This window comes from Anastrepha ludens, chromosome 4 (assembly GCF_028408465.1).
Source record: "Anastrepha ludens isolate Willacy chromosome 4, idAnaLude1.1, whole genome shotgun sequence".
Lineage (NCBI taxonomy): Eukaryota > Metazoa > Arthropoda > Insecta > Diptera > Tephritidae > Anastrepha > Anastrepha ludens.
The window spans coordinates 90,960,675-90,988,140 of record NC_071500.1 but is presented as its reverse complement, the minus strand read 5'-3'; the positions used below and the strand labels follow the sequence as shown (position 1 = coordinate 90,988,140).

Sequence of the window (27,466 nt, the reverse complement as noted above, 5' to 3'; positions counted from 1 at the left end):
TACTATTACGTAGGTTCGAATCTCCGTGCATGAACACCAAATAAGAGAATACGTTTTTTTTAAAGCGTTGGCCCCTCGTCAGGCAATGGCAAACCTCCTAGTGTATTTCTAAAAAAGCTCCTCATAAAAACCGTTTGCCGTTCGGAATCGGTTCAAAACTGTAGGTTCCTCTATTTGTAAAATAATATAAGGACGTACGCCACAAATAAGGCTTGGTCAAACACCTAACAGAAGTGTACGCACCAATTATTTAGTTTTTTATCACACTTAGCACTTTCCCTTTGTACCATATATTTACAAATATAAGTAAATTTACATCGTCCATACCATTTACCATATTTACCTTCAAATATTAATTTAAATTATTATTTTTTTATACCGTTTAAAGATTGTTTATATTTAGGTAAAAAAAAACGCTTTTTTGCTACCATTTTTAACAAAAGGTAAGGAATTCTTTCCACTTTCTTCCCATTCATTTGTAAGGGAGTGTGAAAAATCATATTCCACAAGTGCGTAAACCTTTAATAATTGAATTATGATCATTTCATATGCATTTATACACTCATCCAATCTGTCATTGTACAGATAGCAACGAAGTATAATATCATAATCGGACTGTGCAGATTTTTTCGTATATCACTTACACAATCTTATCGTCAGCCGATATGTGCACCATCATTTCACACATATTCCACACATTTGTCCAATCAGTCTTTGTTTAGACGGCAACGAAGTGACATTGTGCTTATTTTTTTCGAATATCACTAATACATTCTTAGTTTTTTCGTAAACAAACCGATTCATAACCCCGGCTGCGTCAGCGCAACCGCTGATTCTAGCAAATTCGCTGAGAGCCAATGGGCTACTGTGACGGGCCTACTCGGCGCAAATGACAACTTCTTTTTTTTATCGTTGTTGTTTTCATTATATCGATTTAAATACAAAATCAAAATTAAATTAAGTATAAAATATTATTTTTAATTAAAATACTTTACATAATGAAATATAATATTTGCTTTCACGAAAAGAATATGCGATAATATTTTTATTAGAATACGGGATGACAATAGTTTTAAAAGTAAAGAAACAAATCTATCATTCTTGGTTTGACAGCCGGCTCACAGTGCTACCAACATCAAATTCACGTTGACGTTTACCAACACCTCGATGGCAGCCATTGAATTTTCTCTTCGCGTCGTCTTAAAAAAATAACTTTGTGTGTACTCGAAAAGTGCGAAATTATCTAATTTATCATTCAAAAAGTCTCCAAAAATATAAACGTATGCGCACTATAAGTGCTGCTTTGCTAATTTGTGTATAGAACTGTGAAAATTTGTGTTCTTTGCAGCAAATTAGGCCAGAGAAAAATTTGTTGGCATTCGCATATTTGCTTTTGTATTGGTATACTTCCACGAAAGTGAAGAAGTCATAGTTCTCAGTGTCTATTCATTTAACCAGCGAACGTGTTAGGCTGAATATGACCTCGCCCTCACCGGCGAATAGTCCTATGCCGCCACCCCAGGCACCGCCTGCGCAAAGTCCTTCACCATCACCGCACAGTCCCTATCAACATCAACAAATGCCGCAAGGCCCACCGGGACAACAAGGCCCGTCTGGCGCGGGACCATCTGGACCACCACATGGCCCGCCTCAACAATCCCATATGCAAGCCCCACCACCACATAGCCAACACGGCCCCATACCGACGGGTGGTCATCATGGTCCACCACCACCACCGGGGCATCCCGGCGGACCGTATACGCATCCTATGCAACACGCACCGCCTCATGGTTCTCCACATGGACCACCACAGCACCAACAACATGGTGCAATGCCACCGGGACAACATGGAGTGGGGCAACACGGCCCACCACCCCCTCATGGACAAGTACCCCCTGGTCAGCATGGACCACCGCCGCCTGGTAGTGGTGGTGCCCCTGGAAGTGGGCCACCAATGCCACATGCACCCCCACCTCATGGTGTGCCACCACCGCATGGACCGCCAGGTCCACAACAGCAACCGGGAGTGCAAGGAGCGCCACCGCCGCATATGAATGGACCACCGGGGCAAGGGCCACCCGGTCCACCTGGACCTCCACCACAGGGACATCACATGCCGCCACATCATCAAGCCATGGGTGAGCAGCAGAAAGTAAACAGAAGTATACGAGTATTAATAATAATTAGCCAAACACATTTGTACAGGTCCACATATGGGGATGCAAATGCCACCACAAGGGCCAAATATGCCACCAATGGGCTATCAAACGCATGGAATGCCGCCAAACGTAAGTTTTTCAATATTTTATTTCACTATTATTGCAATAATTTCTCGTCCTTATGCTTTGAGATTAAAGTTAAAAAGTTATAGAAGAGTAACCCAATTGAGTCCTTTAAAATCAGCGCAGCATACATTATTTAAATGTGAAATCAGTCAAAGCATCGGCTTCCTCAATCAAACCCACCATGATCTTTGCTAATTCTGGTGTTGCAGCCGCTATCAAATTTGGTTTCATTATTTCGAATTCTCCACCTTTGGTATGATAGAGAACACCACCGGCTTCACGTAATATAACTGCACCACCTGCAATGTCCCATGCTTGTAGATCCTCCACATGATAGCAATCGAAGCTACCGCGTGCAACATAGCACAGAGTCAGTGCGCCGCTGCCAATGCAACGGGTGCTGAAAAAAATAAAAAAAAAAATTAGATTATAATTTCGTAAAAAATATTAATGCAAAATATGCCTATACCCTGTACTATTAGCGGCAAGTTTCGAAAGGCGTTTCACATTCTTGTCACGTACTGCGGGTGCATGGATGAGCGAGATTTCGTAAGCTAAAACGGCATCGTTCATCTGAAATGGTAGAAAAGGTGTAAACGTTTTAAATAAAATTTTTTAGGGTTTCCAATAGGTATTTATGTATGCTGTTGTGTATATACAATTTGCATGCCACTAACGACATGTTGCTAATTATTTTAGTTAGTGTTTCTGTATATAAATACATTTTGGTCTGCTCTGCCTCTATTTACAATTATACAGGTACAAATTGACAAGTACCTTAAATTACATGTAAAAATAAGGTGTATGCACATACTTCTGGAATTGATAAACTTGAAAATCGCACTTTCAGATACAACTCTGAGGTATCGGTAATGCAATAGAAAAAGTAGATTCCCTTCTCCAAGTCGGGTTAAATAATTCATCTGTTAACTACAATTTAACTGTTTGTTGAGATCGTGAAATATCTTCTTTGTTTCACAATCACCTTATGTAAATACAGATTGCCACATTTGTTTAGTATGTAAATTCAGTGATTGCATACAGATTATTAAACCGTTTATAATACAAATATTTGTAATTGCAACGCTTTGTTTTTTGGCGGAAATATAATCACGGTCGTCCTGTAATCTCTTAAGGTAAATTTACTTAGTACATATATCTATCATACATATATGCATCGTAAACTGACTACTTTTACACACTTAACCTCTTGATAATGAGCTGTGATATTTCAATAAAAATAATTTACGTACAAAGTCGACTCTCAAAGTCATTTTAATCGTGGAAACATTATCACTTCACCACTAGTGTGTTCCTTCCCAATACATGTTGGCTCTACGACTTTCGCTACGTCGATTACCGACCGAGAACTGTCACTTCACCAGCATTAGTCAAAAATGTATGGAGAATTTTGTATGCCATTACAACGAAAACAAGAGCCACATTTTAGTATTATAAACTACTTATTCCATTATTGCAAAGCAGTTGGCTGTTACAAAAGCAGGTACTACAATAGCTAGTAACTCTGATTTAACCATGCCCGATTCCATGTCACAAACTTACAGATCTTAGTCTTACTGCCTGAGTTAAGAGTTGTTGTTGTAGCAGCCTACAAATCTCTGCTTAGTATGGTGAAGCTGAAACCACGAGTAATTTCCTTTAATCCCATCCAATTGTATGCTAAGGAAACTGGCTGTTCCGATAGTTTGGAGTCGAAGAGAGAGATGTGTTAGGTTAAGAAGGCATTGTAGAGGTGGTTAGTGTCAATCGATCTACTTTCAACTGACGGATATACATTAAATATATCTACCTTAATTTTGGATAGAACAGAGTTCACTTTCTGCGTGTGTCGTTTAAAGACTGTCTGTATTCCGTCAGGTCCAGTAGTAGTTGTCAGACTTGCAGCAGATTATTGTTGGAATGAATCCTACGAATTCCGCAGAAACTGCTCGCTGAAGTGGCGTTATGCTGCTTAATTTCTTAGTAAGATGATGTGTGGGCCACATCAGAAGATACCTTTTCTTGCCCTGATTGCTCCGGTTTGGCTAGCTTGAACCTTCGCTATTCCTAGCCTCCCGATTAACTTAAGGTTGTTTACAGCCGGAATTGGTGTGTCATTGACTTTTGCTTTCGGTTAGAGTTTGACCACCTTCGCCCATGGGGTTGTTGTTCTTTTTGTAGCAGCATAAATAAAGTGACAGTCCTTGACCGGATATAAATCTGGGTCGGTCCCTTAACGTAGAAGCGATTGTCGTAGGAACTGACAGTCCATATGATGACAAAGCTCAGATAACCGTTTAGGTTTGACCACTTTACCTCAATGTCATTGCCTGACGCTAATATTGAGCAATGATCAATTTATGAGATTAAAGAAATTGTTTTTGGTACGGGGTACGGTAAAAAACACCACCCTTACTTTATCTCCTTCTGTTTGGAAATCTAATTTGGAAATGTTATTGACGAGTGGCGTCTGGGCACAAGTTCATTGTTTGTACGTTTATCGATATTACAATAGCTAATCGCTTTCTTTTATTTTCAATTGCCTTATCAATATACTCTAAAAGATAAAACTTTGTTTATTTCTATTCAATTTTTTCTGCGTGAAACTAATTAAGCGCATGCATATTTTTACATAACATACGCCAGTATATGTATGCATAGATATGTACAAATAAATTACAAAATTGAACTATGTACTCACTTTATTACATTTTTTGACATGTATAGGTTGTCCATTTAAATAGGCGCCATTTCCCTTCGACGCTGAGTACATTTCATTTGCTATGGGATTATACACAATACCCACCACCAGTTCCTTATTAATGGCCAACCCAACCGATATACACCAATGTGGTATGCGATGTATGAAATTTGTTGTACCATCAATGGGATCAATAATCCATGTGGGTGCATCAGTTAGTTCTGGCACTTTACCGCTTTCCGCTGCAGCCTCCTCGCCAATGAATTTCGATTCGGGAAAAGCGTTTTGCAAACCTTCAATGAGTATATCTTCGATTTGTTTATCATATTTAGTGACTAAATCGAAAAATTCCGATTTCTGTTTGTAATCCGCATTAGTTTTGTTGTAACCCTCTCGCACCAGTGGACCACATTTCATTACCAATTCTAAAGCCACATTATAGTAGTTACGTACATTTATATCATCACTTTTATTTGACATTGTTGTTGTAATTGCACGATTACTCGAAACAAATGTGGTCAGTGGGTAGGCAAACGGTGTTTGTTGTTTACGTTGAGGGAAGTAACGATTCAGGGACACTGACGACACTCCGCTGTTGGTGGCGTTGGTGTCGGTGTTTTTTGTTATTACACTACAATTCTCGTATTTCGTAAATTTTGTTACGCGCCTTATTATTGTTGCTACAACCGCTGCTGCTGTTGCTGTGGCTGTATCTTTCCTGAGCAAGCACTTATTATACTGATGAATCGACAACGACTGACTTCGTAGCGGAAACATTTTCATATAGATTTGGTCGTGTTTGGTCGGTGTAATATTTAAGATGAGAGTGCTACAGAGCGCGAGAGTATAAGAAGAAAATATAATAAATAATAATAAGAAGAAGAACCGGTAGCACATATAATGCTGTCAAAAAGTAACTCTTTCGTTTGGCAAAATTTTTTGACGGAATGACGTTGAAATCTTTATTATTCTGTTTTTATTATACGCGAATTTTGTTTTATCACGTTCGCTTTGGCTGACTTTGCGGGCAAAAAAGAAGATAACAAAATTAAACAAAACTATTTATGTATGTATGTGTTGCATATACGATAGGTAGTTAATTGTGCTTGGAATATTGATGTATTTTTTTATTTTCAGATTTTTAAATACTTACCGCACTTATTCTAAACAAGTTTGTTTTATTGAGAACTGTTTTGCACTTAACTTGTATCTTACATGCAGATGTATGCTCTCATGTGTGCATGTATGTGTATGTATGTATACCGTACATATGTTGTTCGTTTCTTTTTGTTTTTGTTTAGAAGTACGTACTTGTAGTACACTCGCTGTTAGGCAAGCCAAATACACTGATATGTGAAATGTTTTTTTTGTAGTCACCGGCGTGTTTTTGTTTTTTTTATGAAATGATACCGAAAGAGTCAAATGCAAATGCAGATTTTTATATTTGGCGCATACTCTTTAAAGTTGCTGCTCTCTTGGCATTTTTATCTTATCTCATTTGCCTACTAAGCGTAAGAAGTGCAGACGTGTTGTTTTTTGTTTTTATGAAGAAATTTGCATACTGATAATTAACTAAGATAAGAATAAGAATAAGAAGAATTCTTTAAGAGTTAAAACTAAATACATGCATACATACATAGGTGACCCACCTTTGAACTTTCAAAATTATTATACAGGTCAAAGCGCATCTATACAAGGTGATATAGATTCTACAAATACAACAAATTGGCGGGCTATTGTCAAATTTCAGTTGAAGGAAGAAGAGGGAGAGAAAATACAAATACTTGCTCTTTGACATTCAGGGGCCCATCAGCTGCTGTAACGAAAGCACCTTTTAAAGACTCGCCCTGATACAGGTTTAATTTTTTAATTACCGCTGCATGTGCTGTGCGGCACGTAGTGCCCCTGTTTACTAGAAGTTCTGTAGTAATAATAGATGAATGATTGGTGACTGCATAGGACAAGCTAAAATGGTTAATCCGTTTTAAGCAGGTGACTCGAGGTCGGATCATATCACAGAGGCGATCAGACCCTTAGCTATATGCTAAATTTTTGCTGTTAACTTCCCTGTCTGAAGTTCCTGTCAGCATTCATAAGATGTTCTGATTTTCTGGTCTAACTCGAAACAATTTTTTGGCTGCCATTGATCTGATATTTTGGTCTAGCTTTCTGTAAAATATTCAATCTATTTAACTATTCTATGCCTAAAACGCCCATGTTATTCTTAGAAAAAGTGCTAGAAGTCTTCTGTCAGCTCTTTTAGGACTAAGAACTGGAATGCTATACTTGGCTGGCAATTTCTATAGACAATGCAGAATGTGTCAGTGTATTGCTTTGAAGAGGAACTCGTTCCACTATTCGGGTCGTTTTTTCCTTATTTTTTCAAAGAGCTCACCAAAAATCGGTATCGGTAAATCAGCTGATCTATTTATTTTTCTTTCGCCGTGTCCATGTGGTTGCCACCCCAGAGTGAAACAAATCTAATTCATTTTTTGTTTTCTACTTTGCCCTTGACAATCAAACGTACAAAATATTGTTGTTGGTCTAGTGCCACCACCTTTAATGGATGTGCCTTGGGTCAAACCAAAGAACAACTCAAATGCGAACGAAGTCTATGTCTATGAAGATTTGTTTTCAGAAGCGTACCTCTCGCACATTCCAAAGAGATGATTTCGCTTTAACCTGTTGGTGGTGGCTAGCTTTTGTATTTATGTGTATTTGTATGTGTATTTTTTTTCTGAACCAGGTCTTGAAAATGCATTTCCAATATTGATTAATAACTATTTTTATTACTTGTAATTTCTTAATACTATGAAAGTTGGAAAAGCTTTATATTTCTGTTAACATATCGTACCACCTAATGGCGAAGAATATTTAAATTGTTGTTGCTATTTCGCATCACTGATTATCAATCCTCCATTAATTCAAAAAGTAAATTCTGTTAACTGATCGGCTTCATTGATCAATTCTATCATATCCTTAGCCAGTTCAGGCGTAGCTGCAGCAATACAGTCCGGTTTCAATATGGAAAATTCACCACCTTTTGAGTGGCATACCAAGCCACCAGCTTCGCGTATTATCAAAGCACCTCCTGCAATATCCCACGGTTGCAGATCTTCTACGGCAAAGCAATCAAGGCTGCCACGTGCCACATAGCACAGCGTTACAGCTGCACTGCCAATGCTGCGACAACTGAAATTATGAGGGGAAATATGAAATTGATGCTCAATAATTGACGCTCATTTCCCATTACCCACTGCAATTTGATGCCAGCTTACACAGACGCTTAACATGTTTGTCTCGTACGGCTGGTCGTTGAATGAGTGACATTTCTGTGCCAACAACAGCGCTGTTGATCTGCAGAGAACAACGAATTCATAAATTAGAAATATTTAAAAAAAAAACCAAATAAAAAATTACAAAATTAAAAATAAATGAAAATAGGATAAAGTAAAACTCGTTTAAAATTAACAAAAAAAGTTAAACAAAATAAATAAAACAGATCAAACAAACAAAGGGATAAAAAAATAATAACAAAAAAAAAAATAAATAAATAAATAAAAAATAAAAGAATAATTAAAAAATAAAAGAATATTAAAAAATAAAAGAATATTAAAAAAAATAAATAAATAAATATAAAATAAAAAAGGAAAAAAAAAATAGAAAAGATATAAAATAAAATTAATTAAAAACATAAAATAAAAGAAAATAAAAATTAAATAATCTTACAAGGCAAAAGGCAGAATAAAGATAAGAAAGTTAAGTAAAAATGAAGAAAAAACATAATAAAAAATAACAAAAAAAAAAAAAACAAAAAATGAATAAAATAAAACAAAAACAAGATTAAATAAAACCAAAAATAAAGAAAAAAAATTAAATATTTATACTTTTATAACGTAAAGCAATAAAGTAATTTTTTTCTTTTGATTTGGATATATTTTTGTTTAATTCAACTGCTAGTCGTTATTAATTTCTTCTTCTCTTCTCTTATATTCGTAAACATAATTTTTTATTTATTTGATATACAAAAAAAAATCAGTAGTTTTTTTGCTTCTTTTTTTCCTTTTGGACTCATCTAATGTATTTTCAAGAATAAAACTATTTTACTTCCAATTTCGAATCACTTGAAAATGCTCTCTACTCTTTATACATATGTATATAAGTATGATACTTACATTAGTACATTTGCTGACACTGATAGGCTGCCCATTCAGATAAGCGCCATGGCCCTTCCATGCCGAATACATCTCATTTACCACTGGAAGATAAACTATACCCACTACTAATTCCTTTCGTATAGCCAAACCAACGGATATACACCAATTGGGAAATCGGCGAATAAAATTTGTTGTCCCATCTATTGGATCAATAATCCATGTGGGCGCATCTGTCAATACCGGTTCACTTTTGTCTTCCGCTGTATTCTCCTCACCAATGAATTTCGTTTCGGGAAAGGCTTTTTGCAGCCCCTCAATGAGTAGATCTTCCACTTTCTTATCATAAATAGTTACAAGATCATAGAAAGCGGATTTTGTTTGAAAGTCAGCTTCGGCCTTTTCATAACCTTCAAAGGCTATTGGACCACATTTCATTACCAATTCCAAAGCGACATTATAGTAGTTATGTATTGTTTGTTTTTCACTAATGTCAGACATTTTAATTTGTTGTGGGTTTATTTGTAATGTAACAACAAAAAAATAATTAAGAGAATGGTTCTTTCTCTGTTTATTATTGTTTTTTTTTTCTGCGATTATTACTGCGACTTCCTACACCAATGTATCATCTACTACTGACGACTACAACACGAGCACTTTTATATAGTACCGCTGATGAGTATTTGAGTGAAAAAGTAAAGGCATGAATATCTATACTAAAGAGAGCGTAAGCGAATTAAACTCTTTCATCAAATAGGCAAATGCTTAGTCATCTCAGAGTTTTTCTTCGCTCGCAATATCTCGCGTCTTTGCAAGGCGAATTTATTACAGGTGACAGCAAACACATATAAGTAAAACCAAGGCGAATTTATTACAGGTGACAGCAAACACATATAAGTAAAACCCTACATGTATTTGTTGTTGCGTTTGGTGCAAGCATCATGTCAAAATCAGCAAGCAAATGTAAACATACGAATGTATATTAAACATACCAATACATACAAACAAAGCATATCATTTTGACGTAAACCATACCTACGACGAAAAATTCAGCTGGGTGAATGCTGTCACCTTATTAAATCCACCTTGCGTCTTTGCTTACTATAAATATTAATAATAATTTTACGGCCAAACAGCTGATTACTGTAACAGCGGCGAGTTTCTAAGGAATATTACATGTATGCTTAGTATATTGCGTTAATAAATACAGACGCGTTAGTTAATTTTAGTTTGTGAGTGAGTTTGAATATTAAGGGCATTAAGCCCTGTTGTTTGGTCATACATATGTATGCATATTCATTTTAAGCTCTAGGGTTCGGTGCTTAGCCCACCGGGTGTAGCATTTGTATTGCTTGTGACGTGGTAAACTATGCCATTAACCAATTACCAGATAGTTGACCAGATAGGGGACACCATGCCTTTGATTATTTCATAAGCTTGAGGAGAAGCGGGGGATAGGATAAGGAGGGGAATGAAGCTCAAGCAAGTGATACGGCTTACCCTTTATTTATCCGATGAAACTCTGGCTCAGTGGTTGTGTCAGGTGGAGTGATTTTTACGAATATTCACCAAATTTATTTATTACTGTAAGAATTTTACAAACTTTATTTATTACTATAAGAATTTACAAAATTTATTTATTCCTGTTAAAATGTTACAAATTTAATTACTTTTTCCGGTTTTTATCTTAATTTTTTTCCCAACATATTCCTTATTCCTCTTCACCACCAACCGACTTCTCTTGATCGGCTTTCTTTATTAGCTCCTCCATTTCCTTACGTAATCGCTCTGTGCCAGCGCATATTAAATCTGGCTTCATAATTTCAAATGGTCCTCCATAGGGATGTGTTACAACGCCACCGGCTTCGCGTATTAGCAAATAGCCGGCAGCACAATCCCATGGGTACATGTCTTCAATGTGAAAGGCATCCAAATTTCCGGCAGCCACCATGCACAAGGAATCCACCACAGATGCATAGGCGAGTAATCTGAAAGTGTAAAAATACTCGGTTACGAGCTTCGAATCAAATGTGAAGAGAAAAAGCTTGCAAGTGTATTTGAAAGATTTGCGAGAGTTACAGTCTTTTCTCTTTGTTTTGAATTTTTTCATTATTTATTATTTGTGTTTTGTTTGGATTTTTCTTTTCATTTGTATTTATTTATCAGTACGGAATACATAGAGGGAGTTCAATTTAAATTGATTGCATTTTAATTAGATAAAATAAAAGAAAGTTCAATTAAATAAAATTATATGAAAAAGTGCCAAAGAAAAAATAAATTAAAACAAATAATGCAAAATTAAATGAAATAATTAAAATCATTTAGAATAAAAATTAATTAAAATAAAATTTAAAAACGAAACAAAAATATTAGATATAATAAATAAATAATTAATATACAATATAAAAAAAATTAAAATTAGTAAATGAAATTGAATAAAACAAAATCATAAGAGAAATTAATTTAAATAAAATAAAAAAGCAAAAAAAAAAATATTATTTGAAGGAATGAAAGAAAAAGTACTAATAAAAAAATGAAAAAAGTAAAAAAAATATATAAAAAAATATAGGAATATGAAAAATATAAAAACTCTAAAAATCTAAAAAAAAATTTAATTAAATAATAAATAAATAAAAAACAAAAGCAAAATAAAATAAAATAAAAAAAATATATATATATAAAAAAGGAAAAAAAATATATATAACAAACTAAAAAATATAAAAGAGTAAAAACAAATATATTGGAGGTTGAATTAGTTTTAAAGGTTTTTTTCGAAGATTTGGGGCTTTATTGTGAAAAAACGGTACAAAATATTTTATTCGAAGTATTGGCCATCGCTAGCTACAACTTTCGCCCATCTTTCGGGCAATTTCCGGATGCCGTTTCTCCAAAATTCTGTCCGCTGCTTGGCTATCCATGACTCAACCCATATTTTGGTAGCCTCGTACGAGGAGAACCGCTGGTCCGCCAAATCGAGACTCATATGCCGGAACAAATGATAATCGGAGGGAGCTATGTCTGGACTATACGGCGGGTGGGGTAACACTTCCCAGCCAAGCGTTCCAAGGTATTTTTTGACAGGTTGAGCAACATGCGGCCGAGCGTTGTCATGTTGCAAAATAACCTTGTCGTGCCTTTTTACCGTTTCCGGCCGTTTTTCTTTCAATGCCCGGCTTAAACGCATCAATTGCAGTCGGTAACGATCCCCCGTGATTGTTTCGCCCGGTTGGAGCAGCTCAAAATATACGACGCCGACCTGATCCCACCAAATGCAGAGCATGATTTTCTTGCCGTGAATATTCTGCTTGGCCGTCGACGTTGATGCGTGGCCGGGCAAACCCCATGATTTTTTGCGTTTTGGGTTATCGTAGTGGATCCATTTTTCGTCGCCAGTCACCACCCGATGCAAAAAACCCTTCCGATTTTGTCGCTCGATCAGCAATTCGCACGTAAAAAGTCGCCGTTCGACGTCGCGCAGCTTCAACTCGTACGGGACCCAATGTCCTTGCTTTTGGATCATTCCCATCGCTTTTAGACGCTTGCAAACGGTTGATTTATCAACGCCCAATGATTCAGCAAGCTCTTCTTGGGTTTGGCACGAGTCCTCGTTTACCAATTCCCCCAATTCCGCGTCCTCGAACTTTTTGGGCTGGCCAAGACGCTCCTTGTCTTCGGTGTGAAAATCACCACTTTTGAATCGTCGAAACCAGTACTCACATGTTGAAATCGACGGAGTATGGTCTGGGTAGGCCTCCTGCAGCAATTTACGGGCTTGGGCTGTATTTTTTTTCAAATTGAAGCAGAAAAGCAAAGCTTCCCGCAAATTGCGTTTCGACGGCACGAAAGTTGACATACTCGGAGCACGAAAACACTGCGTTGTTTATACTTCAGCGAAATGACAGATACTGATAAACAAAGCCTAGGGATGAGGCTTTGTCATGAATATATATTCAGTATTGCCAACGCGATAAAGTGATAAATAGCGCCATCTGTGTGTCACCTTTAAAACTAATTCAACCTCCCATAAAAAATAAATAAAAAAGTAAAAAAGTATATAACAAAGTAAAAATAAAAATAAATTAAAATAATAATGTAATATAAAAATATAAGAATAAAAAAAATATATGTATACCTTGTATATAAAAAAAAAATAAAAAAAAAAATAAATAATAATAATAATAAAAAGCTAAAAAATAAAAAAAATATAAAAAGCAAAAACAAAAAAATGTTTAAAAATATAAAAAGCTTAAAAATAAAAAAAAAATTAAAAAAAATTAAATAGGATAAAATAAAATATGAAAAAATACAATAAAAATAAATGAAGTTAACTTCAAATTAAATAATATAAAATAAAATTACATTAAATTAACAAGTGTAACAAAAGTAAACAAAAAAAGTAAAAAAAAATGAAATAAAAGTAAAAAAAAATTAAATTAAAATAAGAGGAAAAAATAAATAAAAGTAAGAAAATAAAAAATAAAAGTAAGAAAATAAAAAATAAAAGTAAAAAAGAACGAAAGTCAAAGAAAAAAATAATAAAATAAAAGTAAAAAAAAAAATTAAACATAAATAAAATAAATAAATCAAAAACAAATAAATAAATCAAAAACAAATAAATAAAGCAAAAATAAAAAGAAAATAAAAAATATACAAAAGTAAAAAATATAAATAAAAGTGAAAAAAAAAAATAAAAGTAAAAGAAAAACAAAAAAAAAATAAGAGGAAAAGAAAAATTATTAAAAGTAAAAAAAATAAGTAAAAATAATAAATTAGTCCAAAAAAAAATAATAATTAAAAAAAAAAAAATAATAATTAAAAAAAAAAAAATAATAGAAAATAATAAAATAAAATTAAAGATAGTTAGATTAAATTTATGAATAATTTCTTAATCTCGAAATTAAATGCAAATAATGTATAAGGTATTTTTTATTCGCAAACAAATTACGAAATAATTCCTTTTGTGCTTATCTCACCTATGCGAAATGCATTTAATTACTATTTGCCACCATAAAAGGAGCAGATAGCAGACGTTGTAAATTTTGAAACTGATTAAACAAACTGAGTTCTCTGAAAGAGTTAAGCCGAGTTAATAATAATAAACGTAAATTGTCTCTTTCCCTATTGCATCAGCACCAGCTGACCTGAAAGCTTATCATTCTTCTACATTGTATATTTGTATGTACAAACATATTTAATTACACCTTGTGGGAAAAAAATTCTATGCGCCTGATTGTCGCGTCTCAAGTGATTAAGCACAAATTTGACTAGACACAACTTTACAATATCTCCATATCTACATAGTAGATACTGGTGGATGCTACATACATATCTACGGATAGTATTCTGTCGGGGCTCACCTTCTTGCCTCTGCACCTATGTGATAGATCCGTTTTATATGTTTATTACGTATTTTATGTGCATGCAACAGCGAGACTTCGTAAGCCACATTTGCCTCGTTCATCTGTGAATTTTATTGAAATTTATTATTATATATGTCTGAATGTGCTGCTGCGTTTTGCTCTAATTACACACTACCACATGTACACACACATATATAAACACACATGCACACACTCACGTTATCTACACTGCTCGCTTGTATGCGCTGGCCATTGCAAAATGCACCACCACCCAATTTTGTTGTGTAGATTTTCTTTTGCACCGGATTGTTAATAATGCCCAAAACGATTTGCTTCTTCACTGCCAAACCAATTGAGATGCAAACATGCGGTATCTGTTTGATGAAGTTCGATGTACCATCGATGGGATCAATGATCCATGTAGGTGCATCGGTTAACTCTTTGGTCACATGATTATTTTTCGCTGTATCCTCTTCGCCAATAAATTTATGTTCAGGGTAGCGTGCCAATACTTGTTCGATCAAAAATTCTTCGATTTTGTTGTCATACTCGGTGACTACATCATAAAATGCTGTCTTGATATTGATCTGCTTGCCCACTTCCTCGTAGCCCTTCAGCAGCATTTCGCCAACGCGCAATGCAAGCGGGTACATGAAGTCATACAATTCGTCGATTAGCTGCTGACTCGCCATTTTCTCAGCAGTAAATGTTTTAATTAAAAAAATATTTTTTTCTAATATTCAATAATTTTTATTTAATATTTTGGTAGTGGAGTTTTCAACAACGATTTATTTTTTTATTTTGTATTTTTTCGTTTGATGTTAACTGTTGAAAAAAAGCGTTTACGATCTCCACCGTTCACAAATCAACTGAATTGAATGCTGTGTCGAGACAAATACGAGCTTACTTGTTATGGAAATTATGCTCTTGCTGCCTCTACCGCTTCTATCGCCGCTGAACATCGCTGTATCTTTCTTACTTTATTTTGTGTTTCAGTATCCGTTTTTATTGAGTTTCATTACCTATTCTTTTTCAGATTTTAATTACTTTTTGTTAGTAGTAATAAGAATTGTCTCGCTGCTCGATAACAATTATATGGGCAGTAGCGTGCAAAGGAGGGGTTTGGCGAAGCTATAACAACGAATTTTCCTATTATTGCAATGTATGAGCTAAATGAAGAGATTTTCAGTAAATAATAAAACACTCGCTTGCGTATGTATGTACTGTTTACCACTGCAGAAAGAACAATAACAAAAACAAAGCTTGCTGAAAAAATACAGAAACAAATAGTTTTCTCATCGAAATATGCTCACAGCTTAAATGATGCAGCGTATTGTATATTTTCTCTGAGAATGCAATAACGGTGAAATGTATTTTTTTTCTGTTTAACTTAGCGTCTTAAGTAAATTTGTAAGGAAAAGTTGAAAAAATTTAAATTTTTCAAAATGGAAAAACCTTATTCGTCATTATAAAGAGGGCAAAAGCCAACGAAAAATAGCAAAAATTGTTGTTATTGGTTCCTCAACTGTCCAGCACATTATAGAAAGGTTTAATAAGAGCAGATCTGCGCCAAATAAAGTATTTAATGATGCAGATAAGAGGTGGATTGTTCGCAAAGTTAAAGAAAAACCCGATTTAAGCGCTCCAAAATTAACGAGCGAAGTCGAAAAATACTTAGGCAAGATCTGTAACCCTAAAACTCTTCGTAGAGTTCTGCGCCAAGAAAATTTTCATGGAAGGACTGCGCGAAATAAGCCGTTGATTAACAAAGGATAGAGCTTTGCAGACAACATTTAAACGAAGACATTTCGTTCTGGAAGCCCTCTGTTTTTGCGCATGAAAGCAAATTTAACCTTTTCAGGTTTGATGGGAAGTCCTGCGTTTGGAGAAAACCAAACACCGCGCTTCAACCATGCAATTTGCGCTCTACAGTTAAACACGGTGGGGGCAGTGCGATGGTACGGGGTTGCATGTCCTATTAAGGCGTCGGAAAGTTAACATTTATCAAAGGAAACATAAATAAAAGAAAGTATCTGGATCTGCAAAAAGATAATTTAGTACAAAGTGCGGATAAAATGGGCATTACGAATTTGTTTAGGTTCTACTAAGACAACGATCCCAAGCATATGTACGTCTGGTATTGTAAAAACTGGGCTTATCTGAAACTGCCCACATGTAGTACAAACACCTGTACAGAGTCCAGATCTCAATGTTATTGAGAATTTGTGGTCAGTGCTGAAAAATAAAATAAGAAACCACAATATTTCTAATGCTTCTGGTCTGAAACGGGCACTAGAGGAAGAGTGGGATACAATTAGTTCCGATTATACAGCAAAACTTGTAGATTCTATGAATTCCCGATTAAAAGCTGTTCTGGTTTTGCCGAGCGGCGACCGCTATTAGAAAAAACGTTTTCTACATTTTTGGTCTTTCACCGAGATTCGAACCTACGTTCTCTCTGCATTCCGAATGATAATCACGTGCCAACCCATTCGGCTACGGCGGCCGAATTGGTTATATTAGGTGAAGTAAAAAGTTCTGACCATTTTCTGGTAGATGTTTTTCGTTAGCCATATCTCAGGATGTATACATTGTAACGGACCATACTATACGGCGAATACATGTTTGGGAAATGCTGCTGGAGTGACACTATTCGACCGGATATTAAACCGGGTCGTTCCGGTAACGGACTATCGTGGGATAAAAGGTTTTGCTCTACATTGGTGGGATTATAAGGAAATCATTTATTAAAGCTGCTCCTATTAAGTTAAACACTCAATTCGAATCTCTACGGTCAATAACAGCAGATTAAAATAACACATTTTCAACGACCCATCAAAAGTTTTTATGTGTGGCCATATAGTCCTGACCTGACACCAAGCGATTAACATTGCTTCAAGTATTGGCAGCATTTTCTTCAAGATACAACTCTGGCCTCATTCTCAATTCATCGTCGAAATAAAGCGAAGAAACGTTGAAAACTTTTTTACTTAATTTATTCATTGTAAAAGTTTGTAAGCACGATTTTTTATCAGCTGACTTTAAAGCTTCCCACAGCTGACATTCCCTGATTTCCAGCACAGCGTTGCATGCAATACAAAAACTTAAAAATTGTTCATTTCGAAATTGAGATCCATAATTGTAAATATATGGCACTTATTGTCACTTATTCTGATAAAAAAGAATTCACGATGTACGGAATGCATCAGACCGTTAACCGGCTTTCAGCGATTTTAAAGAGATTGTCCTATTGGCTGATGTAACCGGAATTATGACAGCGGTTTGTTTATGAAAAAACTGTTATTATGTTAGTGATATACGAAAAAAATCAGCAGTCTCCATTTATATTACTTCGTTGCCGTCTGAACATCGACTGATTGGACGAATGTGTGAATATGTGTGAAATGAGCGGGCAGAATTTTGCTGACGAGTACCCGCTGACGTGGCAGCCGAAGTTACTCTCACAATTTTGCTTTGGATGATCAAATCTTGTAATCTATCATCATTGAAAGATATAGTTTAGTAAAATCGGGAATTGTTTAGTAAAAAACAAAATATTTATTACTAGCCGTATTTTTTTTCCCAACTCGGTTAACTTAGCTATGGTAGTGATATAAACTGTCATTGGCTCACAATATTAAATAAAAATTAAAAAAAAATGGATTGAATTGTGGGCTTATTTTAAATAAAAAGAGGATGTGCATCTATATTTCAGTCTTGTTTTTTATAAACATATAAATAATCAGACAATTCTTACTTGAAATCCTACTGTAAAATTTCTCAATTTCACGGTGCAATTCTGTCAATTACGAGTCAACGCTTATTTATTTGGTAACTTGCACTAAAATTGTCTGACAAATATTTTCGTAGACAAATTTTTCACCTCAAATGCGCTATTTTAAAGGAGTTTTGGACTTTACTCAAAATTGCAGTCAAACTCACGCGTAAAAAGGGAAGTTAGGGAGTTAAAATGTTCCACAAAAATGAGCTTCGGGAAATTCTGCTACATAATTTTGACAATAATGTTTCTGTCAGAAATCGACACGCAATACGCAAAATGTCTATTACCCGAAAAAATGGAGATTTTAAGCTACTGTAAAATCAAACAGAAACCTACTGGCCTATAACTTTGCTCTACAAAAATGGTTCAAAAAAATTGGCTGTTTAAAAAAATTGGCCTGTTATTATATACACCGGTGTACAAAATAATAGCAGCGCCTTGAAATACCCAGTTTTAAGTTTTTTTTTTAATTAATTATTTTTTTATTATTTTTTTTTAATAATTTTTTTTAATACATTTTTTTTTAAATACATTTTTTTTCAAATACATTATTATTATTTTTTTTAATTATTTTTATATTTTTTTTATTTATTATTATTATTTTTTTTAAATTTATTTTTATTATTATTGTTTTTTTTTTTAATTTTTTCTTTGTCCAAATAATTCTTTTTTAAACGATACATTTTTCAATTCAATTTCCCAGCAACTTGTTGACATTTTCTCTGTCCCTTTCTCTCACGAGTAGCTCGGAAGATATGCGTTTTAATGGCCTGAATCTCTTATGGATAGCTTACATAACCATATTTCTTAACTGAATCTGTTACCGAGAAATGTTAACGAAATGCAGGTGCTTCTTTTTAGTCAGTCAATTGCCTGCCCCACCCTGTTTTAGATACTGAAATGAAGATTCGGTAAATGGCTTTGGGACGGAACATTTCATGCGTTACTCTGCATCTTTTTATCAATTTTCTTATCAGTCAAATGGGTGTTGTACACTCCTGGCACTGATCTCAAAAAAAGTCAGTAGCAACAAATACGAATAATCGTGAATGGGAGCGAATGGAGGAAGATCTTCTTGTACGTGTTGTGCAGCTAACGTTTTTCTACTAGTCTAGTTTAGTGTTTTTTAATTAACATAACAATAAAATAAAACTTTGAAAACATTTTCTGAACTTATACACCGTTTTACAATTTTTTTGTCCCACATTTTTTTCTTTGCGCAATCCGATTCAAGAGTTTTTTCAGCTTCAAATAAAACAAATTCAAGAGAAGTTTCTTATTATTAGCCTCCCTAATTTTCAACCTTTTCTTTTCCACATTTAGGGTCCACCGGCTCCCGGCCAGGGCCCACCACCTGGCGATCGTCCCGTACAGGAAAGTCTAACCGCACTTCAACGCGCTATCGACACCATGGAGGAGAAGGGTCTGCAAGAGGATCCACGCTACTCGCAATTACTGGCTATACGCGCCACATCGAAGCATCAACATCTCACTGGCAACCAAGTGAATATGTTACGCGCACAAATTACCGCATATCGATTGCTGGCGCGCAACAAACCCATATCCATGCAAATGCAACAGCAGTTGGCACCACCGCAACAGCAGCAGCAGCAACAACAGCAGCAACAGCAACAGGCTGGCGTACCGCCAGGTCCACCCGGACCACCGGGTCAACATCCCGGTGTGCCAGTACAACAGCAACCGCCCGGACCAAGTGGCGCACCGCCGCCATGTGTCCCTGGCAATGCGGGCACACCACCGCAGTGTCCTACACCGCCTGCCAGTCCTTACGCACAGCAGCAGGTGCCGGGCGGGCCGAAGTTGCAAGCGCCATCACTGCCCCATGTGCAGCAGCAACCCATGGCTCCTGGCGGTGTGCCGCCAATACCACCACAACAAGATGTGACGCATCAGTTGCCCAATGGCGCTGGCGGCAAGCCGAATGCCGGACCGCCGCCACCAATGATGGGGGGCGGTCAACCGCCAATTTCATCACCAATGCCCGCCACAGTAGCGCAGGGTGTGCGCCCGGGTATGCCGCCCGGCGCTCCCGGTTTGCCACCACAGGCACCACCTGGCATGCAAGCACCCAAACCAGGTGCGCCGCCACCACAGCAGCCAATGCCGAAACCGAATCGCGTTACGACTGTCGCGAAGCCAGTTGGTTTAGATCCGATCACTTTGCTGCAGGAGCGTGAAAATCGTATAGCTTCGCGTATTTCATTGCGCATGCAAGAATTGCAGCGGTTGCCTGCCACTATGCCGGAAGACTTGCGTCTGCAAGCGGCCATTGAGTTGCGTGCGCTGCGCGTGCTCAACTTTCAACGTCAACTGCGTGCTGAGATTGTGCAGTGCACGCGTCGCGACACCACGCTGGAGACGGCGGTCAATATTAAAGCGTATAAGCGCACAAAACGACAGGGGTTACGTGAGGCGCGCGCCACTGAGAAGCTAGAGAAGCAACAGAAATTAGAGGCCGAGCGCAAGCGGCGCCAGAAGCATCAAGAGTTCTTGGCAGCAGTGCTGCAACATGGCAAAGATTTCAAGGAGTATCACCGCAATAATAAAGCGCAGCTGGCACGCGTCAATAAGGCAATCATGAATCATCACGCCAATGCGGAGCGTGAGCAAAAGAAGGAGCAAGAGCGCATCGAGAAGGAGCGTATGCGCCGTTTGATGGCCGAGGATGAAGAGGGCTACCGCAAACTGATCGATCAGAAGAAAGATAAACGACTGGCATTCCTACTTTCGCAGACCGATGAATATATCAGTAATCTTACACAGATGGTTAAGCAGCACAAAGATGATCAAAAGAAGAAGAAGGAGGAGGAAAGCAAACGTTTGCTGCAATACAAGAAGGAACTGCTGATGAGTGGCGAATATATGAACATCGATGAGAGTTGCATTGCAGCGGACATGCGCGTCACTGTGGTGGAGCAATCTACAGGCACGCGACTCTCGGGCGAAGAGGCGCCAATGCTAAAGAACTTGCATAACTGGTTGGAGCGTCATCCGGGCTGGGATTGGATAGAGTCGGATTCCGATGATGAGGGTGATTCAGAGATGCGCGATATTAACAGCAAGGAATACATTAAATCTAAGGAGGAGGAGGAAGAAAAAAAATCCGAAGAAGCAGAGAGCAAAGAGGTGGCAAATGTCGAGGATGCTAAGGACTTTATCAAGAAAGTAAAAGTTGAAGATGATGAATATCGTACCGAGGAGCAGACCTACTACAGCATCGCGCATACCGTACACGAAAAAGTATTCGAACAAGCATCCATTATGGTTAATGGCCAATTGAAGGAGTATCAGTTGAAGGGCTTGGAATGGCTTGTGTCATTGTATAACAACAACTTAAATGGTATTTTAGCTGACGAGATGGGTTTGGGTAAAACTATACAGACAATTTCGCTGGTTACCTATCTGATGGATCGAAAGAAGGTGAGTACGCAGCACATCAAATATAATATTAATATATCTATTTTTTTTTTCTTCTTTACGATTTTTCGTTTTAGGTCATGGGCCCTTACCTCATTATCGTGCCGCTCTCGACACTGCCCAATTGGGTGCTGGAGTTCGAAAAGTGGGCACCTTCCGTTGGCGTGGTCAGTTACAAAGGCAGCCCACAGGGTCGCCGTTTGTTGCAGAATCAAATGCGCGCCACCAAATTCAATGTACTGCTCACAACGTACGAGTATGTTATCAAGGACAAGGCCGTGCTTGCTAAAATTCAGTGGAAGTATATGATTATTGATGAAGGCCATCGCATGAAGAATCATCACTGCAAGCTAACACAGGTGCTGAACACTCACTATATTGCACCGTATCGCTTGCTGCTGACTGGCACACCGCTACAAAATAAATTGCCCGAATTGTGGGCTCTGCTCAATTTCTTACTACCATCGATTTTCAAGTCGTGCTCCACTTTTGAACAGTGGTTTAATGCACCCTTTGCTACCACAGGCGAGAAGGTCGAATTGAATGAGGAAGAGACGATTTTGATTATTCGTCGTTTGCACAAAGTGTTGCGTCCCTTCCTATTGCGTCGCCTCAAAAAGGAGGTGGAACATCAATTGCCCGATAAGGTCGAGTACATCATCAAGTGCGATATGTCTGGACTGCAACGTGTGCTCTACAAACATATGCAGAGCAAGGGTGTGCTACTCACGGATGGTTCGGAGAAGGGCAAACAAGGCAAGGGTGGCGCTAAGGCTTTAATGAACACCATAGTACAGTTGCGTAAACTTTGCAATCATCCATTCATGTTCCAGCACATTGAAGAAAAGTATTGCGATCACACTGGCGCACATAGTGTCGCTTCCGGACCGGATCTATATCGTGTATCGGGCAAATTTGAATTACTCGATCGCATTTTGCCGAAGCTGAAGGCGAGCAACCATCGCGTGCTGCTCTTCTGTCAAATGACACAGTGCATGACTATTATCGAGGATTATTTGAGCTGGCGCCAGTTTGGTTATTTGCGTTTGGACGGTACTACCAAGGCAGAGGATCGTGGTGAATTGCTGCGTAAATTTAATGCAAAAGATTCCGACTATTTTGTCTTCTTGCTCTCGACACGCGCCGGTGGTTTGGGTCTGAACTTACAAACAGCCGATACTGTTGTCATCTTCGATTCGGATTGGAATCCGCATCAGGATTTGCAAGCACAAGATCGTGCACATCGTATCGGTCAGCGCAATGAGGTGCGCGTGTTGCGTTTGATGACGGTGAACTCTGTGGAGGAGCGCATCTTAGCTGCGGCGCGTTACAAGTTGAACATGGATGAGAAAGTCATTCAGGCTGGTATGTTCGATCAGAAATCCACGGGAAGTGAGCGACAGCAATTCTTGCAAACGATTTTGCATCAGGATGACAATGAAGAGGAGGAAGAGAATGAAGTGCCGGACGATGAGGTGATCAATATGATGATTGCGCGTAGTGAGGAAGAGATAGAATTGTTTAAAAAGATGGATATCGATCGGAAGAAAGAGGATGAAGAATTGCATCCGGGTAGGGAGCGTTTAATCGATGAGTCAGAGTTGCCGGATTGGTTGACGAAGGACGATGATGAGGTAGAGCGTTGGCATCAGTACGATGAGGATACCATTTTGGGTGAGTTCGTATAAATTTAGATTAGTTGAATAATATGACAGGGTTAAAGCGGATCTATAAACGCTCTAATGTGGATTTCGCAAACAGTTGATTCGTTTTCATGTGCATCAGAGACTGGCATCGAGTATTCTCGAGCCATCTCGTGTATTATTCTCTAAATTTGGTACAAGTAAACACAACCGCTTTAGCCGAATTGATTGGTGCGTGACTACTATTCAGAGTACGCAGGTTCGAATCTCCGTGAAGCACCAAAATAAAGAAAAAGTGTTTTCTAATAGCGGTGGCCCCTCGACAGGCAATGGCAAACCGCCGAGTGTATTTCTGCCATGAAAAAGGATTCTAATAAAAAATATTTGCCGTTCGGAGTCGGCTCTTAAACCATTTTTTGTTTCTCTTTCTTGTTCACTCCTCTCGGGAGCAAAGGGCCTCGACAAGACTCTTCCATTTTACACGGTTCTATGCTGTTGTTTTTACACCGCCCCATAAAATGTCGGCATCTGCTAGTTCGCGCAGCATCGACCTTCTCCAAGTGTTTTTTGGTCGACCGCGACCTCTGCTACCTTGCGGGTTCCAGTCCAGCGCCATTTTCGTGATACTATCTGGTGGTTTTCTTAATGTATGACCTATCCATCGCCACTTTCTGCGTTTGATTTGCCTAAGATGGGTTCCTCGTTCGTTAATCTCCACAGAGCGTCGTTACTGAAGGTGTTTGGCCAGAATATTCTGCAGATGATGCGGTGGCATTTGTTGATAAACGATTGTTGGTCTCTGTGTGATGGTGTTAAAACTATACCCTCCATTTGTGGAGCACCATCAAGACGCACGCCACAAATAGGAGGAGCAGAAGCTCGGTAAAGCCGGTACCATTTACTGCCGAAAATGGCTGGCTACCTTCAATGACCCAAAAAGTGCATTTCTCAATTTGCGCAAAGCTGTGTTAGTTTCCGATTGGCCGCGATTCCTTAATGTTTTTACTGCACTTCAAAGGCGATTCACATCAGATGTTTGGCTTCTGGTATACTTCAGCACTTTACAGCAAGTGCGGCAGTAAATAAAACCTTTCATTACAGTATTACGCGGCTTTAGGATTTAAGCAACCATATTCCAAACAAAGCTTTTACCCTTTCGACATCTGGATTAGTGATAATTACCACTTGTCATTCGTTCAGAAGCGAATCCTATTGTATGTGCCATCTCACGATAACTACGATTATAAATCACGTACTTCATGATCGTCGCCGTCGATCAATTACTGCACTCAATGAATAGCACAACTTGAGAAATTAGTGAATGTCCCATATGATCGCTGTTCAACTAATGCATGTATAGACACAGAGCACTCGAAGATTTCGAGTGGCTCGCGCTACACACAGCATTTCTATACGCCACTTTGGTCGATGAAGTGCGCATGCATGTGTTGCCGCAGTCGACGTGCACACAAACGACTTATCATACAAAGCCCGAGTAAATGGCCAAGATGGCACCAAAATCTTGGTATCCGTTGCAGCTCTATGATGCGCTTTAATGCATTCGTCACTGCTGTACTCTACTGCTTTAACCTCTTTGACGAGAGTTGTGCAAATATGTTGCATACAAACAAAATGGCGCCAAATAGAAAAAAGTGATTAAAGTGTATAAAGAAAAAGATAATAATAAATAAATAATTGGCGCGTACACTTCTGATGGGTGTTTGGGCGAGCTCCTCTTTCTGCAGTGTGCATCGTGATGTTGTTCCAAAAATGGAGGGACCTACAGTTTCAAGCTGACTCCGAACGGGCAAATAGTTTTCCATGAGAAGATTTACAACTTAATTGATCCAGGTTTTAAAGTAGATGCACTTTATTTTTAATTGCGTCTGTGTTTTTTCTCTTGGTAATTGTAATAGTTGTACGGGTTAGGCCAAGGCCTTTGTGTACTGCGACCAGATTGATCTATTGTGCGCCTCTAATTACTTATTTATAATTATTTAGTATTCCGAAGAATCGAACCAGCTCCTTAGGAGGGAGTAATTGTAGGTCTTCTTCCTCCAGTAGGTACGAGCCCAGGGTTCTGTGTCTCCTGTGGCCTAATGCAAACAGGCAAAGTTACCTTGAAGTGCTCCACAGAGTAATCTGAGGCCCTTTTATCTAGGGTTAGAGCAGATTTTGCTCTGTTGGCATTGAGGTTCAAAAACTTTTTGGAGTGGCTAAGGCCGCTTGTGCCGTTCCAGTGTTCCCTGATTTTTGTTTTAAAGCCGAAAAAAGGGGTCCAATAAATAGCCCATCTGCCCCTTTTTTTGCATAAAAAAACCTTCTCGTTTCCTCCGTGTCCCTCATGTCCTGGTACTCAAATCAGTGGGACCTGATTATGAGTTGCTAGTTTGTTGAGTGCATTGTTACACTCTATTATGACTTTTGACTTGAAAGTGAAGCTATTCATCGTTCATTGAGAACCGATTGGCTGCCCGAAAGTATTTTAATTTTTACTTTCTCGAACCCTCTTTTGGATATGATTTCCACTGTTTCCGCATGGAAAATCGTGGTATCTGTAATTAGTGTTATGGATTTATGTGCACCCCACTATTCCTGCTCCTACTCCTTGGAGCGTTTTTCTCTTAATTATTTTCTCTCGAAAGATGGCTAAATTGTTTAAATTAATCACCTCCCACTGTTTCTTTAGGTCGCGGCTCACGTCAACGCAAAGAGGTCGACTACACAGACAGCCTGACCGAGAAGGAATGGCTAAAGGCCATCGATGATGGCGCCGAATTCGAAGAAGAGGAAGACGAAGATGACGCCAAACGTAAGCGCCGTAAGCGTAAAAATCGTAAAGATGATTCTGATGAAGATGAGTTGATTATGAAACGTCGTCGGCGCCAGAATATTGACAAGCGTTTAAAAAAACAAATGAATAAGATTATGTCTGCGGTCATTAAGTATACCAATGACGATGGTCGTGTACTATCCGAACCGTTTATGAAGTTACCATCACGTCAACGCCTACCCGACTACTATGAAATCATAAAACGACCTGTGGATATTAAGAAAATTTTGCAACGTATTGAAGATTGCAAATATGGCGATATCAATGAGCTGGAGAAAGACTTTGTACAGCTCTGTCAGAATGCACAAATCTACAATGAGGAAGCTTCACTCATCTATCTAGATTCGATTGAATTGCAGAAAGTATTTGCAAGTGCACGTGCACGCATAACTGCCGCCGCAGCAGCTGCTGCATCGGCTGCGGCTGCCGCTGGCAATGAGTCGGCAAGTGGTGGTGGAGGCGGTGGAGGTGGCGGTACAGCTGCTGGCTCAGAGGCTTCTGACAATGAAGAGGAGGAAGTGGGCGATGATGGCTCGGATGATGAGGAAATTCCAACCACCTCTACGGCGGCAGTGAAAATGAAGTTGAAATTGAACAAGTCATTAGCTAGCGCACCGGCAACACCAACTCCGGCGCCACCGGTACCCACTAGTGCGGCCACTACTTCCAAGAAGCAAACGCGCCGTAAGCGTTCACAGAAGAAATACGCAATTTTCGATGATGATGACGATGACATAGATTAGCTGCCATTGGGTGTAGTATTTGCGCGCAGTACGCAGCAGGCTTGCGTGGGAGGGGATACACCGGTTACAATGGCAAGAGTGGGAGGTGGCAAACGGCAACGTGAGCTTGAACACGACGATTATGATGGTGACGATGATAATGATGAGTAAAGGGGCGGCACTAAAGTTGAAACTCCATGCTGGGAATTTGGAATTCAACACAAATTACTATAATAGTGGCAAAAACATGAGGAACATAATGAGTATTTAAATAAGATTTTTAATTTTTATAAGTTTAGCGGGAAACAGGATTTGCGTTTGTGAATTTGTTTTAATGATGTTTTAATTAATTACTCTCTATTTATCCGTCAATTGTATAATTTGCAAATTTTAATTTGTTTATACTTTACACAGTTGAATACATTTATTCGTAAAAATATATTTTATTCTGCTCACTTAAATCTATACTGACAGATATGTATGGCAATTGTAAAAGTAATATGATTGAGTGCGTCAGCGCATTGGAGAATAAAAAGTAAAACAACACAA

The 27,466-nt window shown here is 38.0% G+C and overlaps 4 protein-coding genes across 4 annotated transcripts; 1 reads left to right on the top strand and 3 right to left on the bottom strand.

Moving 5' to 3' along the window:
* Window positions 1-1,116: 1,116 nt before the first annotated feature.
* Window positions 1,117-27,466, top strand: LOC128860156 (ATP-dependent helicase brm). The gene is made up of 5 exons (XM_054097443.1): window positions 1,117-2,138; window positions 2,206-2,288; window positions 19,605-21,722; window positions 21,797-23,393; window positions 26,052-27,466. Exons 1-5 carry the CDS (start codon window positions 1,478-1,480, stop codon window positions 26,936-26,938), a joined length of 5,346 nt encoding a protein of 1,781 aa, XP_053953418.1. The 5' UTR covers window positions 1,117-1,477; the 3' UTR covers window positions 26,939-27,466.
* LOC128860158 (uncharacterized) lies at window positions 2,290-5,813 on the bottom strand. Its single transcript, XM_054097444.1, has 3 exons — window positions 4,987-5,813; window positions 2,755-2,858; window positions 2,290-2,685 (listed from the first exon to the last, which is right to left on the bottom strand). The coding sequence occupies exons 1-3, from the start codon at window positions 5,767-5,769 to the stop codon at window positions 2,415-2,417; spliced, it is 1,158 nt and encodes a 385-aa protein (XP_053953419.1). The 5' UTR covers window positions 5,770-5,813; the 3' UTR covers window positions 2,290-2,414.
* LOC128860160 (uncharacterized) lies at window positions 7,754-9,770 on the bottom strand. The gene is made up of 3 exons (XM_054097446.1): window positions 9,162-9,770; window positions 8,240-8,343; window positions 7,754-8,178 (listed from the first exon to the last, which is right to left on the bottom strand). The coding sequence occupies exons 1-3, from the start codon at window positions 9,639-9,641 to the stop codon at window positions 7,911-7,913; spliced, it is 852 nt and encodes a 283-aa protein (XP_053953421.1). The 5' UTR covers window positions 9,642-9,770; the 3' UTR covers window positions 7,754-7,910.
* LOC128860159 (inositol monophosphatase 2) lies at window positions 10,675-15,461 on the bottom strand. The gene is made up of 3 exons (XM_054097445.1): window positions 14,719-15,461; window positions 14,498-14,601; window positions 10,675-11,128 (listed from the first exon to the last, which is right to left on the bottom strand). The coding sequence occupies exons 1-3, from the start codon at window positions 15,190-15,192 to the stop codon at window positions 10,852-10,854; spliced, it is 855 nt and encodes a 284-aa protein (XP_053953420.1). The 5' UTR covers window positions 15,193-15,461; the 3' UTR covers window positions 10,675-10,851.